This window comes from Schistocerca gregaria, chromosome 7, assembly GCF_023897955.1.
Source record: "Schistocerca gregaria isolate iqSchGreg1 chromosome 7, iqSchGreg1.2, whole genome shotgun sequence".
NCBI classification, from domain to species: domain Eukaryota; kingdom Metazoa; phylum Arthropoda; class Insecta; order Orthoptera; family Acrididae; genus Schistocerca; species Schistocerca gregaria.
The window spans coordinates 306737510-306754889 of record NC_064926.1 but is presented as its reverse complement, the minus strand read 5'-3'; the positions used below and the strand labels follow the sequence as shown (position 1 = coordinate 306754889).

Genomic DNA, 17380 nt, shown 5'->3' with positions numbered 1-17380 from the left:
TAAAGAAGCTCAGAAAAGCCATTGTGTTTATATGTATCCGTGCAACTTTCCGCCGCGACGCCATCAGTTCACTGTCTAAGATCACAGTCACGTTGACATATATTAACGCGTTTGTAGTGTAGGGATATAGCCTTTCGCTTTCACCGCTCAATCTACACATTGCAGAAGCAATGACAGAAATAAAGCTTCTAGAGCAGGATTAGAATTCAGGATGAAAGGATGTCAGTGATAAGATTCGTGATGATATTGCTCTCCTCAGTGTCAGCGAAGAAGAATTACAGGGTCAACTGGCAGAAGTAAAGCGGTGAGTACCGGGCGTGAGTCGTGCCTCGGTAGCTCAGTTGGTAGAGCACTTGCCCGCGGAAGGCAAAGGTCCCGAGTTCGAGTCTCGGTCGGGCACACAGTTTTAATCTGCCAGGAAGTTACTTTGAGCGAGGGCGAATAGTGGGCATGCGGGAGGCCGGGTGGACGTACCGCCGAATTGCTAAACACGTGGGGCGTGAGGTCTCCACAGTACATCGATGTTGTCGCCAGTGGTCGGCGGAAGGAGCACGTGCCCGTCGACCTGGGACCGGACCGCAGCGACGCACGGATGCACGCCAAGACCGTAGGATCCTACGCAGTGCCGTAGGGGACCGCACCGCCACTTCCCACCAAATTAGGGACACTGTTGCTCCTGGGGTATCGGCGAGGACCATTCGCAACCGTCTCCATGAAGCTGGGCTACGGTCCCGCACACCGTTAGGCCGTCTTCCGCTCACGCCCCAACATCGTGCAGCCCGCCTCCAGTGGTGTCGCGACAGGTGTGAATGGAGGGACGAATGGAGACGTGTCATCTTCAGCGATGAGAGTCGCTTCTGCCTTGGTGCCAATGATGGTCGTATGCGTGTTTGGCGCCGTGCAGGTGAGCGCCACAATCAGGACTGCATACGACCGAGGCACACAGGGCCAACACCCGGCATCATGGTGTGGGGAGCGATCTCCTACACTGGCCGTACACCTCTGGTGATCGTCGAAGGGACACTGAATAGTGCACGGTACATCCAAACCGTCATCGAACCCATCGTTCTACCATTCCTAAACCGGCAAGGGAACTTGCTGTTCCAACAGGACAATGCACGTCCGCATGTATCCCGTGCCACCCAACGTGCTCTAGAAGGTGTAAGTCAACTACTCTGGCCAGCAAGATCTCCGGATCTGTCCCCCATTGAGCATGTTTTGGACTGGATGATGCGTCGTCTCACGCGGTCTGCACGTCCAGTACGAACGCTGGTCCAACTAAGGCGCCAGGTGGAAATGGCATGGCAAGCCGTTCCACAGGACTACATCCAGCATCTCTGCGACCGTCTCCATGGGAGAATAGCAGCCTGCATTGCTGCGAAAGGTGGATATACACTGTACTAGTGCCGACATTGTGCATGCTCTGTTGCCTGTGTCTATGTGCCTGTGGTTCTGTCAGTGTGATCATGTGATGTATCTGACCCCAGGAATGTGTCAATAAAGTTTCCCCTGCCTGGGACAATGAAATCACGGTGTTCTTATTTCAGTTTCCAGGAGTATATATATATATATATATATATATATATATATATATATATATATATATATATATATATATATATATATATATATATATATAGTGTGTACATCAAGTCCGGGAACACTTTCAATTATTTATTGCACAAGAACTAAACATTGTGCGGATGTCGTACATATTGCATTTTGTAGAGAAACTCTGAAAGTTTTTTTTTACTAACATTCGATATGCGAACGATGAGTGACCCGACAGATGTCAATACGGTAATCGAATTCTTGCCATACTCGTCGCGGCACGGTGTCGTCGACTGTGGCAGTCGCTTCCCGTATTATCTCCCGGAGCTCTGCTACATCACGTGCTAGGGGTGGTACATACACCAAATCTTTAATGTGTCCCCACAGAAAAAAATCACACGGAGTGATATCTGGTGATCGGGTAGGCCATTTCATGAAACATTCTCTTCACTCACACTGGGACGTCTGCATCTCTTTGCCGGGCACAAGCAACCCGTCGTAACGAATTTGTTGTGCCAGTGGTAAATGACCTTACTTGTTGGTGGCTTCTTACCGTACTTGGTTCTAAACATCCGTTGAACACTTGTTTTTGTCGAAATCCAAGACACACAAAGCTCGCTCCGCAGCAGAACTCGTCGTATTTGCGACTAGCGCTGGCTATCGGCAAATTACGAAACTACGCTGTGGCGGTACAAACGAAAAAAAAACTTTTAGGGCTTCTCTTTAAAGTGACATATGTATGATACCTGTACAATGTATGGTTCTTGTGCAAAAAGACTTTATGTACAACCTATTAAGTTTGAATGGAACCCTCAGTGCGTGAGTACTATTGGCACCTCTCCGATTTCAGTTTCTTATTTTTACCCAGAGGCATTGTCCTGTCGTCCCAGCCTGCTTAGGCCCTCACTATCACCACTGGATAGTTTCCTTAATTAATTGTATGCCAATTATTTTTCGCATACCCTCTTAGAGTAAAAAAAACAACAAATTCACACTGCGGCAGCAAGTGCTCGGATGGCGCTTGCCAGACTGGAGGAGCTTCACCCCGCGGTCACGTATTACAGTGGAGCGAACAACCTGGTCACTTTGCTCAAACGAGGACCACGGTGCGGGCACATTGGGCTGCGCGGAGGTTTCCGGTGGCGATTGGGCCCGTGTATTGAGCGCACAGGGCGTATGTAATTGACAAGCTACTGTGTTGTGTATCGAGAGAAAGTTGTTCTTGCACGACTTGAAAGCAAAAAATGGTTCAAAAGGCTCTGAGCACTATGCGACTTAACTTCTGAGGTCATCAGTCCCCTAGAACTTAGAACTACTTAAACCTAACTAACCTAAGGATATCACACACACCCATGCCCGAGGCAGGATTCGAACCTGCGACAGTAGCGGTCGCTCGGTTCCAGAGTGCAGCTCCTAGAACCGCACGGCGCTTGAAAGCAGTTTCACTGTAGCGTTCTAACTTACGGACATTTTATTTGGTCAGAATGTGATTGTACTATCTACGTTTTTTATTTTTGAGTAAGTGAAGTTAGAACATTTTGTAATCCAAGTCATGAGGACAATGTTAGTGGTCGATATCTAGTGCTCTGTTTAAGAAAGCCTTATGCGTTGTCTACAGGATCTGTTAGTGATTTAAAGTATCATTTGCTCTCTCACTTCCTAATGTAGATTGCTTCTTGAGTTTATTTTTTGTTCGGCTGTGTTTAATCAATATCCCAAAAAATGGTTCAAATGGCTCTGAGCACTATGGGACTTAACTGCTGTTGTCATCAGTCCCCTAGAACTTAGAAATACTTAAACCCAAGTAACCTAAGGACATCACATACACCCATGCCCGACCCAGGATTCGAACCTGCCACCGTAGCAGTCGCGCGGTTCCAGACTGTAGCGCCTAGAACCGCTCGGCCACTCCGTCCGGCTCCAATATTCCACAGACACAGTTCTGGCCAAAGGTTACTTATTTGTTAAACAAGATTTAATGGTGTAAAACTATCCTGTTTGTTACGGGAAAATTCTTTGAATTTCTATGGCACGGTTGGACAACTTTTAAGGGAGTTTCTTGATACTATTTTAATGACTTTGGCTTGTTGGCGGCTCGCCTCTTCTGACAGAGGACTTAGGTTTAAGACTGTGTTAAGAAACAAAGATTGTTGAGTTATGATCAAATTGTTAGGCACACCTTTCGCTCGCAGTACCTTGACTCCTAAAAGCGTTACGCAAAACACAGACTCAAAATAGATGGTACCTTTCTGTGCAAGCAATACATAAATTCTCACGGGTATGTGTATTTAACGAACATGGAGATCACTAACACTGCAGTTGTATTCATTGTACTTTGATTTTATGACCCAGTCCTCCAGGCTATCTAACAGGATTTGGTTGACGCAGTTGAGTTGGAGAAAGACATTTTATCAGAGGATTGTCAAAATATTACGATAATACATTCTCCTACAAAATTTCCGTTCCATGTCCTCTCTGTGTTAGCTCGTATAGACAGTGCTGCACAACATCATGCTGTTTTGAAACACACATTTTCCAACTACACATCATAGGAAATAATACATTTTTATAAGAATTTCTAACGATTATAGACGAACTACAAACATTAAGCTGTACATTGCGCCCAAGTTTTCTTGGCTTATCGTCTCTAATACTCAAATGGCTCTGCGCACTATGGGACTCAACTGCTGTGGTCATTACTACCCTAGAACTTAAGGACATCACACACATCCATGCCCGAGGCAGGATTCGAACCTGCGACCGTAGCAGTCGCACGGCTCCGGACTGCGCGCCTAGAACCGCGAGACCACCGCGGCCGGCCGTCTCTAATAATGCGTCGGTACATGTCGCTGGAACTTGAGCTGACAATACATGATTCTCTTCGCTGCCAACTTTGGCGAGCAAATGATACTCTGTTCAATATGCCTGATACTATAATCATCATTCAACGTTTCCAGAAATTACTACAACCAAACGCCTCTTGTTTGATTCTTCAGTTTTTATTTTCTGTTACTCGTTTCGGATCTCCCAGCGATTCATCATCAGATTGTCCATATAGATTGCTTGTTTGCAGCGTTGTGGAGTTCGTGAAGCTGTGACAAAATGTAGAAACGCAACGTCTTAACACTACATGTGGCGAGAATTATCTAATTATGAGATCGATTTAGGTGTGTTGCATGCAGGTCAGTATCTGCTGGTCTGTTCTTGGTGTACATAATTTTCTGGAAAACATAATATATTTTTCCCAGTGACGTCAATTTCATAGCACTTCACAAACTTTCCCGTACGTAACAACTTCCACATGCTCTACAAAACGTAAATAAAAGAGAGTAAAGTTGTGTTCAAAGAGTTTGTGCTGATGCAGAATTTCTTCGCTCAGCACTAGCATTGCACATTGGCGACAGTAAATATATATCTATTTAATATGGTATTCATTACTACAAACATAATGAGTATTTACGTTGCAAAATTGCCTTGTAGCTATTTACAATACCTATCAAACAATGCTTTGGATAATTCTACAATAGTACTACTGAAATTACGTAGGAAATTCATTTTTATGCTTAATTAATATAGATCATTACTTATGACATAAACATTATACCTTTGCGTGGGATTTTTTACTTTTTTTTTTTTAATAATAAGATGTTTAGCCACGTGGGCATTTTGGAGGGCGGGGTTGAGTGGACGTTCGTGTGTGTGTGTGTGTGTGTGTGTGTGCGTGTGTGTGTGTGTGTGTGTGTGTGTGTGTGTGTGTATGTGTGTGCATAGCCTTCTCCTCGGTAGTAGCATCAAGGTAACCAACCGCCCACTAAAAGTGCTCATCCGTCAGACGAATCACCATGCATGCCATGGTTCTCCATGACCAGTTACTTTACATCGCCGCCTTCCCTCCTTCCCCTGCAGGTAAATACTGGCGGTGATGATTTCTTCCAGCACCAAGATTCGATCTCACTATCCAAGAGTCGAGTGCCTCCACGCAGATGCGCAAGCGGGTGATATGTTCGTAGGTCTGATTATTATGGAAGAGCAAATGAAGGGAAGAAATTAATTCAGAAAACATGGCAGTGAAGAACTAGAGGACATTTAGTAGGTCAGACAAGCTGCAGTTTGTGTCTCGAGACCAGGATATCGTAGGATTTTTGTTTGTAATGTTAGAAGGAGGCAGAAGAATTGGGGTACTGCCAGAAGAACTGCTGTATCACAGGCTGGAAATTGCTGTCTTCATAACGATACGTTAAGATACAACTGACAGCGAACGTTTTGAAAATTTACCGTCACCAAATCAAAGATGATTGTCAACTATTGTACATGTACTGCGAACTGCTTAAAATGTATTGCGAACTGTTGAAAAGCTTCAGTGAGCTGTTAAAAATGTACTAGAAACAGTAACGAATTTGTTGTAAGAACTAGATAAAAATAAATAAGACATGTTTGCTAAACATGACAGACATTTGCTATTGGCAGGGAACTATTAGAGGTAATGTGTGTGTGTTCACACGAGTTCTTTTGTTTTAAATTACCATTTTAAGATCTCTCTCTATAGACATCAAATATAGCATATACGAATCTCTAGTTCAGTGGAACAAAACATACATGGTAGACGGAAACCATTAGGGTCAGAACTATAAAGACAGCAGGGAAAATGGAATCAGTCTGAAAAGAAGGAGACTGCTTACAGAACACTCCTACGAGTAACTGCAGCATATTGCTCTAGTATATGGTACAGACGAACTGACAGACGAAATTGAAAATTTGCAAAGGAAAATATCATAAATGGTGACAGGTTTGGTTGGCCCACGAGGAGGAGTCACGAAGATGTTGAAGATCCCGAACTGGCAAGTGATTTAAGACAGATAACAACTAGTCCACGTAAGCCTACTTACAAAGTTTCGAGAACCATTATCAAGTGAAGTATCGATAATCATTCCAGGCATGCACTACCTAATACGTTCCAAAACACTGCACTATAAAACGGGGTTTTTCCGGCGCTCATAACCCGGATTGTATTGGTGATAGAAAGGTAGGATCAAACGTTTTGATAAACCCTTTGGCTAGGGACCATTTATACACCCAAGAGAAGGATCGTCTTACTGTAACTATAGTACAGTATAGGATCAAAGTTTGAATATTACACTCTTCCTCGAGCTTAGGAAAATAGAGCAGTTGGATAAGGTCTACACTTTAAGGGATTTATGGAGGCACCATTTAGTTCATGGGTGATTCCTAACAAAACCCGAAGAACATGGTTGTCGGGCCTCGAACTCCAAGACGGCTACGAACAGCAAATGGCTGAATTTTTGTAATATATTCATAAGTTCTCGAACAACCTTGAAAATTTCCTTGATATATTTACCCGTTACCAAGATACAGAGGTTCTAAGCCACCCTTACTTGTACACGTAAAATAAGTGCGTACAATTCGGTGTGAGGCGAAAACGTAGTTTATGAAGTTACGTTGTAGGGAGAAATATGCTGCAAAATGTCACCGTTATCATCGGAACAGTTCTCCAAACTTCATTTCGCTGTACGAGTGAAGCATATGCAAACTTTTTGTGCACATAAAATCCGGTCTGAGGTATAAAATTATATGGTTTTGCGGCACATAAGTAAATTATAAAATTTTACTGGCCGATAAAGTTATTTTCATATGATTTACAGACCCAGTTATAGCAGGGTAAAGAAGGGAACGTGCGGAAAAATGCTCCTATCGGAGCTCAAAAATGGCGAATATGCTCCTGTTTATTAAAAGACTGACTAAAAAGTGGGGTAACAGCTACCTCATTCTCCCTTTATCAGCACTATTAAAAATTTCCCCAAAAATTCTGGCATGCGAACATATTCGTGTTCTTTTTTTATATGCAACTCACCTCTTACACCCACAAGCTCCCGTAACTGTAACTCGCTCGCATCCAATAGTTCCTCGCTATAAGTCGTTCGTACCCATCCACTCCCAGTCACCCATTGTCAGTCACTACGTGTATGTGCGACATACCTTCCAGAAGACGAAAACTAAATTTCGGAAACCGTTTCTCGCTGTCGCATTTATTTGTTAAGGCAAATAAATCATTTGCTAGCTCAGTCAAACATGACGTTTGAAAAACAGTTCTTCCAATCTACTAGGTGCTCAAAATAACTTTCTGATTCACCTTCTCTGAGAAAATAGTTACTTCGTCTATAGTAGCGGAAGTTTGAATAACAAGTTGCAGCCTGACAGCACAAGTACGTTTCAAAAGCGGTTCTGTTTTTACATGGAAGCGAAAAACGATTATGGAAGTTGAAAACCGGCAGCAACAAGTGGCTTTCCAGAAGCGATTCCAGAGTATTTACATGACCAACCAAAAGCGTTACTGGGAACTCGGTTTACGAAATCCTGTTTTGGGATCCCATGTAAACATAGCTACAACTACTGTCTCCTCTGCCACTGTCTCCCTCTTGCTCCTCTTACTGCTACTGTCTCATTCATACCTTCCTGCTGCTGCTGCCGCTTCTTAATGTCATTGTCTCTCTTGCCCTCGTAGTCATTGTCATAGACTCTCTCATTATCACTGGCTCTCACGTACTTCCACTTTCTCCTCTTTATTCTTCTTGCAATGGCACTGTCTCCTTCCTTCTTTTGCTAGCACTGTACTCTTACTGTGAGCTATGTTCTACTGCCACTGTGTCTCCTTCCCTCACACCGCCGTTTTTTCCTTCGCTCTTTCTACACTACAACCACTGTCTACTACTCCACTATTTATTATTTTTTGTCTCTTTCCTGCTGCTGCTGTCTCCATCTCTCTCAGCACAAAAACGCGTGAATATATTCACATGCCAAAATCTTTAGGAAAATTTTGAAGGTGCTGAGGAAGGTAGAATTAGGCAGCTGTTACCTCACTTATCATTCCGAATCTTTTAATGAACAGGAGCACATTCGATTTTTTTGTGCTCCGATAGGAGCATATTTCCGCTGGTTGCATGTAATATTGAGAGGTCCCTACTTGGACCCTCTCATAAAAGTAAACTCAGTTAGAACAGAAAATAATAGCAAACTCAAGGAAGCCAAAATCAATGGTCATTTATTAATGTTACACCTTGTAAAGCCAACATTTCCTGTAATATAACAAAATGTACAAGGAAACAATTGTCGGAAATCAATATAACAGGCCGTATGAGTTTTTTTAATGCGTAACCCGTGTGAGATCCGTCTTTAGTAACAAAGAACTACCTACCCCATACCGAACTTGCCTATACGTGTTATTTTATGAGACTGCAGAATGTAGTACTCCGAAAGCCGAACGGATGTACGGAGGATACTACCGTGATAAGCATCATATTAACACAAGAAATTGATCATCGTGGATAGATTCTAATGGAAAATGAGGTCTTTATACTAACTCAGATGATCAAAGTACTTCTAACACTATATTTTGTAGAGATGGAATCGGGTCTTGCCGGATAAGATTCATCAATAAGCTTCCGTCAACTACTTCGCGAAATATACGCTTCAGACATTATCGTATCGATAATATTGGTGGAGCAGCAATCATGTTCAAGTAAATCGCTCAAATTATACTGAAAGTACGTACGTGTACATTCCTAGTCATTGGTTCCTCATCTCACAGTAAAACGCCTAGTCATTCACCCTCTGTATGTTTCTGATTGTAATTTTTTGAGCCCCTGTACAAACTTCATTACCATTAGCGCTCTGCACTGTGGCTGAACACCTCCGCTTACTTTCGGTATCGATTAACGTCTCTGTATCGATAACCTTCGCCATTTTGTGACAGGAGGTACATAATCTCTGCCACGGCGTACTTAACGCTATCACAGGTACTTTGCACTGATGGCTGTGTTATCGGAAGATGCTGCTTATACCGAGCGTAGTTCCCCGTACATGTCACTTGGCATCGCGGGTTCTCATACCTGGGCACAAACGTTGAAATGATTAGAAGCAGATCTGTGGTTGTGGTCGTGCTAGCGGCTGTATATTGTGGTGAGTTTCTGCAGCAGATTCCTTCTTGCATTCAATCCACATCTGTTGTATCTAATTTCTGTTGCTGTATTAGCAAGTCCGCTTATCTCGATAGTTTATTAATTAATTTTCATTTTGAATTCCCTATCGGTACTGCGGCGTTTTTCGTTAACTTTGGCGTGGCTAACTATGAACGTGAAAAATTCCTTGACCTACTGTGGTTCGTATTCGTGAGTAGGCTGTCGTACCTGAACTGGATACATTAAGCGAGGCGTGGAAGTGCAAGAGCCTTCCTCTTACAAAAGACGTATACATTAAGAAGTACGATGGATCGAACCAGCTGTTTAGATGACTCTTCCTTCCTACAGTTTTATCGTTGTGACAGGGTCCGCTTCGTCGGATCTCGGAATGCGATTTCAGGATTTGCGATCTTTGTTTTTATATTGTATTTTATTATAATTTCTCTACGGCAGTTAATTCCTATCTCGATTAGCAATACAATGACTACAAAGTTGTTACTTTTTCGGTGTAGGACTCAACCAGCTTTTGACAGACTTGAGGACAGTAAAAAATTGAAAGTTGAATGTAAATTGTGCGATACCTTTGTTTATGACGCTCAGCGATCTTCACTTAGGACTCCACGTGGTCGGTGGCCACTAGGTTTTGTTCAGATGGTACACAATTTTTACTTCAGTCATTGGTTCCACTACGGGAACAGGTTCATACCATAGAGCCCGACCTTGTCTTGTTTTCTCTTTATCTCTGCTTTTCGCTGTCGACCAATTTGTTGAGTGAGCACCCTCTGATTCACAGTAGCAGTACATTTTTGTGGAAATAGCGTTGGATTTTGTGGGATAAAATACATAAATAATGTAGACTTCAAACATTATGTTAAGGAGAGTAATTCCACGGTATGTAAATGTTTCTCAATCGCCAGTGATAGTCATACTTCTTGTTAATGACTGGTAATTGTTGTAGTCACTATCACCACGTATAACTCAGTCCAGCGACAGGTTTCAGCCAAGTTTTATCCGTCGTGACCGTATTCCTTGCCGTTTAGTTTAGACTTTGGCAGGATAATCCTTCCCCCAAACCTGTCAGCGTGCTATTTCTTCTCCCACCCGAGCTTCTTTTCATGGAATTTTTCTTTTTTCTTAGAATTTCGTACTTAGATCGCTCTACTCTTTCAGTTGTACTTCAAAAGATTCCGTGTTTCATTTACTCTTACGACTACTCAGTGCCTATTCATTTAATTTTTTTCATTCTTTCCCAAAGCGATCTCACAAAGATTTAAAAATACTTCTTTTCTTTTTCATTAATGTCCAATTTTCTGAGCAATTTATAATTAAATGCCAAACAAAGCACCTACAAATCAATTTCTTAGATCATTTCCTTCTGCCGTCGCTTTTATTTTATTCATCTTTTTTTTCGTCGTGCTCAATTAGAATATTTTTAATAGTACAAGTTTAGGTTTATACAAGACGACGATTTTTTTTGAGGCAACAGCCTTCTGGTTGGTTTGATGCGTCTCACCACGCATTCCTTTCCTTTGCCAACCTCTTCGTCTTGGATCAGCACTACAGTTTTCATTCTCTATGGCTCCCTCTGGCACCAAGATATTCCCTGATGACTTAAAATACGTCCTATTATCCTGTCCGGTCTTCTTGTCAGTGTTTTCCACATATTCCTCTTCTCTCCGATTCAGCGTAGAACCTCCTCATTGCTTACATTATCAGTCCACTTAATTTTCAACATTCGTCTGTGCCACCACATCTCAAATGAGTCGATCCTCTTCCTTTCCGGTTTTCCCACAGTCCATATTTCTCTACGACACAATGCTGTGCTCAAAATGTACACTCTCAGAATTTCTTCTTCAGATTAAGGCCTATGTTTAATACTAGTAGATTTCCCTTCCCCAGGAATGCCCTTTTTGCCAGTGCTGACCTACTTTTTATGTCCTCATTGCTCCGTCTGCCGTGGATTAATTTGCTGCCTAGGTAGCAGAATTCCTTAACTTCATCTACTTCCCGACCATCAATCCTTATGTTACTTTACTTGCTGTTCTCATTTCTGCTACTTCTCATTACTTTTGTGTCTTCCTTCGATTTACTCTCAGTCCGTATTCTGTAGTCAGTAGACTGTTCATTCCATTCAGCAGATCCTGTAATTCTTCATCACTTTCACCGACGACAGCAACGTCATCAGCAAATCTAATCACTGATATCCTTTTATTTTGAATTTTAATTCCACCCTTGAATCATTTTGGTCGTCCACTCCGATTATTCCCTCTTGGTTCTTGTACGTGGTGTACATTGCCCGTCTCTCCTTGGAGCTTACCACTGTTTACCTTATAATTTCAAACATCTTGTACCATTTGACAATGTCGAACGTTTTTCTAGGTCAACGAATCCTATGAACCAGCTTGATACTTCTGTAGTCTTTCTTCCGTTATCAACTGCAACGTCAGAATAGCCTCTCTGCTACCTTTACCTTTCGTAAAGCCAAACTGATCGTCATCTAATACATCCTCAATTTTCTTTTCAATTTTCCATTCGACTATCACATCGAAAACAGTGGACCTAGGGATATTTAGGAGTGTGTAAATCTCGCGTACAGACGTATGACACAAGTGATACCCAGTCACCTGAGCACGTTATAAGTCCGTGAGTTCCGTGGAGCGCCCCATTCTTCTCTCTCAACATGTCTAATGGTTACTTAGGACGCTGATATCGAGTACCTGGCAGCACAGTGCACCTGATATATAACACGTATGGTTTTTAGGGTGTTAGGATACTTTTTATCTCGTAGTGTGTAAGAAAAACATCGGTAAGTAAAGGTAATTGTTTAGAAGAATATTGTACTCAGTGGCAAATGCCATGAAGCCATATGGCATCGTTGGTGCAATGCATAGCGTGGAATCCAAAACAGCTGAACAGCAAGAATCGACGCAGCAGCTCAGCACAGAAATGGGACGGTCTCAGACGTCAAGACATGGAACCGCTGTCGAGATGTTGCGAAAATCCTAAGGGAATAAGATCGATGTGAAAATTATCTAAAAAGTTTTATTTTAACATACTGGTGAACATAGGGAAAGCCGGTCGGAGTGGCCGTGCGGTTCTAGGCGCTACAGTCTGGAACAGGGCGACCGCTACGGTCGCAGGTTCGAATCCTGCCTCGGACATGGATGTGTGTGATGTCCTTAGGTTAGTTAGGTTTAATTAGTTCTAAGTTCTAGGCAACTGATGACCTCAGAAGTTAAGTCGCTTAGTGCTCAGAGCCATTTTTGAACATAGGGAAATTAGCAATCAACAGCAATGCTGTATGATAACACAGATATGCTGCAAAAATAATTCGAAATAGCATGTGATAACTTAATAATTTACCTACGAATCAACGCCAAGAAAAGATCGACGCGTTCAAGAGTAGCTCACCATCATTTTGAAGTTAACACAAAGCAGACTGTACGCATGTGTAGAAGAACGTTTCTTCGAAGTAGAAGAGACGTGAGAATACCGCTTCTAGATAAAGAGTTGGAAATTTCAGTGGTTAAGATTAAAGTCTACAAGTCGCAAAATCTGTCAATAACATTTCATTTCAATTAGTGTACGTCATATGAAAATACATAAAATTCTGTTGCGCAAATAAAGATTTAGGAACTAAAACTAGTGAAAAACACGGGCAGCGACGTTGTGTTTGTTTCGTCTCCTCGTGTTAGGATTTTAACAGACAGAATCAGTGCCAACCATTATAACGCTTGCGTTTTCGTGCCAGTACAGGACATGTTTTTCACTACAAAGTAATTCTGTAGTGGATCTGAGATTAAATTACATCCGCAATTGTGTAATTATGAATTACGTATTGTTGGTTTCAGGTCCAAGATGTGCTATTTTGCAACGAATTTAGGGAGGGGCAATATGTCGGCAATACTTGTACTTTACTTTTTAGTGGGCGCATCGTGGCTTCCGTGGGCGTCCGAGCTGCAGCGCAGCAGCCTGGAGCTGCAGAAGGCGCCCAACAACGACTTCAACATTCTGCACTTCAACGCGACCACCATCTGTCTGCGGCTGTCTGCCTCCATCTCCATCCTGGTGCAGTACAAGACGGAACGCGTTAGGGTACGCACGACCACTCTGAATGTAACACAACTCCAATGCTTGTACAGTGCTCTACTCCTGGATGCGACTTCCTGCGTAACATGGTTGCTACCATCAGAACTACAGTACCCTCAACGCTATACAACATTACCACCACCAACACAACATATAGCACACTTCTATGGCGAAGACAGTTCATTCTTTTTTATGTCGTTTTCAATAGTCACATGCACCTTATTCTTGTGAGAGTACTCAGAGTTTCATCTGTTGTGATATTCCTCTCAAAGTCTTTTTTCAACTGTAGATCTTCTACTTACCACTTCAGGTCTATGTATCATTCTATCAACCAACTGGGCTAATTTTCAAAAATCATCGTATGTTCAATTACATTTTCAGTTTTGTCTCTTCAGCTGAAACGCAAACCTCTTGTATTGTGGCTCTTTCAGACCTTAGGTTGTTTTGTATCTTCTTTTTTCGCCTTTATCCTACATCTGCGCAGAGTCGGCATGCTTTTTTATGTTTCTGACACGGTTAATTTAAGGAGTGGTGAGATGCCATACCCTTACCTCCCATTTAATTATTTGAACACCTGAATAATGCTTCGTAAAGACACCGCTTACCTTATGTTATTTAATACTGTAAAACTGTGTGAAGCGTTTAACATTTGAACTCGTCCCAAATTTCTTGCGTGCACTCATATGATCTTTGCCTCGAATCGATAGGTACTGCACTTCATATCCGTACTAGTAGTGTAGTCACATGTTTCTGATACCTGCTCTATAAGCTAAAACAGTATATTTATAAATGTACTTATGTATCCTGGGAGGAGAGGGCATGTAAGATGCCGGTGTACTTTGCGATCTGGGTAAGTGTTGAGGTAGTGAACGTATATATCTTTCAGCCTCGCCATAAAACATCCTGTTACTTTAACTACATTAATTTTTACTTAATCTCTTATTTAATTGACTGGCTCAAATATCACGATCGAAATTTGAATTTCCCTCATAAGTGAAATGGAGTGTGTTATTTCACGTAAATCATTCAACAAAGGGGTCAGAGTATCACACACAATTTTACTGATAATTAGTTGAGCTTTTCTTTTATGTATACATTAAGGATTTGATTGCACTGTAATGTCTGGTACGGTGGCTTGGGTTTCTTTTTAACGTTCCATACGAATTACTTATGTATCAAAATTTCGCTGTTCTGATTTGGATATACAAATTGAAACTACACTCTCGAACGTACTACACTCTCGAACGTACGACATAGGCAAGGTCTCCACTTTACATAAAAATTAACTTTACAAATTTATTAGCCTGAATAATGATTGGGAACGGTCGGAATCGGCTCACTTGAGAACTCGTGATTTAGGGTAGAAACATTGTAAACACACGCTCATCTAGTCATAAAAAGAAGTAAATTTCTGCTACCAATAAACACTATGGAACTAATTGAATTTTCAGCAGAGATATCAAAGCTCAACCGTGAGCATGAAATAAATCCCAAAAGAAGATCATTAAATTCTATCATATGAAAATGAAGGAAATAACGTACACCAGTAGTGCTCACTCTATTCTGAAAATTTAGATCCACCTAATGATTAAGAACAAAATGAAATTCGATGCAATATTAGTGGCACGTGGTTGATCAGACAGACAAACCCTGTCTCTTTCACAAGAAAACTGACTTAAATTTGAAATTTGTTTATATATATTATGTAAGCACTAAGTAAAATGCAAGCATTTACTATTAATTAATGGAAGAATGAACTTGATATCTATCACCAGTCACGTGGCGTCCTAGCTGAATAAAGCCACCAGTTTTCAAGATGCCGAAATCCAAGAAAAAAATGAAATAGAATCCTAGGTTTTGTACAATGGTGTTCCACGAATTTATTTGACACATCGAAAACGATTCCATATTACTGACAGTACTGGAGAGTAATTTGCTTTACACTGAATACCACGGGCACGCAGCTCAATCATACACAAAGTAAAAAAAAAAGAAAAAAAGAGGAATGGTGGTAAATCCACACTCGAAATTACTCCTGCCACGAATGATTAACATTATTTCCCCCTAATATTCAAAATGCTGAAATAAATATTGTTGAACCTCAACATCACACGCTAAATAAGTTCAAATATCTCCATCCACAGACTGTCCAAAGGCATGTCCGCCCTTACCCAGTCTTAGCGCTGGTGGGCTTTGTGACCGAGCGGTTCTAGGCGCTACAGTCTGGAACTCCGCGACCGCTACGGTCGCAGGCTCGAATCCTGCCTCGGGCTTGGATGTGTGTGATTTCCTTAGGTTAGTTAGGTTTAAGTATTTCTAAGTTCTAGGGGACTGATTACCTCAGAGGTTAAGTCCCATAGTGCTCAGAGCCACTTAGCCAGTCTTAGCAGCAAAGCGTGTTTGTGCTGGACGAGTGGTAACCGTGCCTCGCTTTCCGGTGGAGTAGGGGGAGCCAAAGACGACAACTGCCCCTTGCCAACGCAGCTGTACTACCTGCTCAGGTACCTGGCCTAATGGTCAAGTTTAACGTCTTTGCCTTTTAGCTAAGCTACTACTGTTCGTAAAACTGCTCTAGCAGACAACAGATACCGACTGCTCTTGTGGAGCTCTTAATTTGTTCATCTCAGTTACATGTGTTATCATGGTCTTCAGTCAGAACACTGGTTTGATGCAGCTCTCCGTGCTACTCTTTCCTGTGCAAGGCTCTTCACCTCCGAGTAACTACTGTAACCTACATCCTTCTGAATCTGTTAACTGTATTCATCTCTTGGTCTCTCTCTACGATTTTTACCATCCACGCTTCCCTCCAGTACTAAATTGGTGATTCGTTGATGTCTCAGAATGTGTCCTAACAACGGATCCCTTCTACTAGTCAGGTTGTGCCATAAACTTCTTTTCTTCCCAATTTTATTAAGTACCTCGTCATTAGTTACGTGGTCTACGTGATAAATTACATACACTGGATTAAGTAATTGAAACAGAATACGAGAAGGACACAGATCCACCAATATCAATTTAAATATTGAGAGTAAAACGAATCAGTTCCTTTAAGAGGCACGCTGTCTTTGCAAACATATAGCGAGTGGCAGAGCAAAGTAAGATTGATCTACAAAAGCAAAAATATATATGAAATGGATCTGAATTATCCTTCTCAACATTCTGGAGAAGAGGGAAGCTCATGTGAGCGGATGTTGTATGTTCCATGATTTGTACGCAGCGTTTCACTGAGCCTTTGCACGGTCGGTTTGCGTCGTTGAAACTTGTAGTTAATGACTGAGGAAGAGATTTCTGAGAATGTACGTTTGGAGCACAGCATTGAATAGTAGCGAAATGCGGACTTTGGGAAAACCGGAACAGGAGAGAATCGAAGCATTTGAAATGTGGTGCTATAGACAAATGTTGAAAATTAGGTGGACTGATAAGGCGAAGAATGAGGAGGTTCTGCGCAGAATCGGAGAGGAGAGGAAGTTGTGGAAGACACTAACAAGGAGAAGGGACAGGGTGATAGGACACCTGTTAAGACATCAGGAAATGACTTCCATGGTACTAGATGGAGATATAGAATGCAAAACCGTGGAGAAAGACAGGAGGGGAATTCGTGGCGGACGGTATCAAACCAGTCAGAAAATTGATGACTCAAAAAAGAAAAATGATACTGAATTCTTAACTGGAATGGATGCTGTTTCTAAGCAAGCTTAACGTTCGTCCAAAATAGCAATGTGGTCTTTGAGTGATTTTGGTCGCCTTTCCAATCTGTAGGTGAATGG

At 41.9% G+C, this 17380-nt stretch overlaps 1 protein-coding gene and 1 non-coding gene across 2 annotated transcripts in view; both read left to right on the top strand.

Annotated features, from left to right (window-relative positions):
• Positions 1-326: 326 nt before the first annotated feature.
• On the top strand, positions 327-401 carry Trnap-cgg (transfer RNA proline (anticodon CGG)). The gene has a single exon. It is a non-coding gene; the product is annotated as a tRNA-Pro (tRNA).
• An 8974-nt stretch (positions 402-9375) lies between these two features.
• The window catches only part of LOC126281640 (uncharacterized), a 31073-nt gene continuing 23068 nt past the window's right edge, over positions 9376-17380 (top strand). The window contains exons 1-2 of the mRNA XM_049980771.1: positions 9376-9525; positions 13450-13619. Of these exons, the coding sequence (XP_049836728.1) occupies positions 9474-9525; positions 13450-13619 (222 nt within the window). The 5' untranslated portion in view covers positions 9376-9473. The remainder of the gene's footprint in view (positions 9526-13449; positions 13620-17380) is intronic.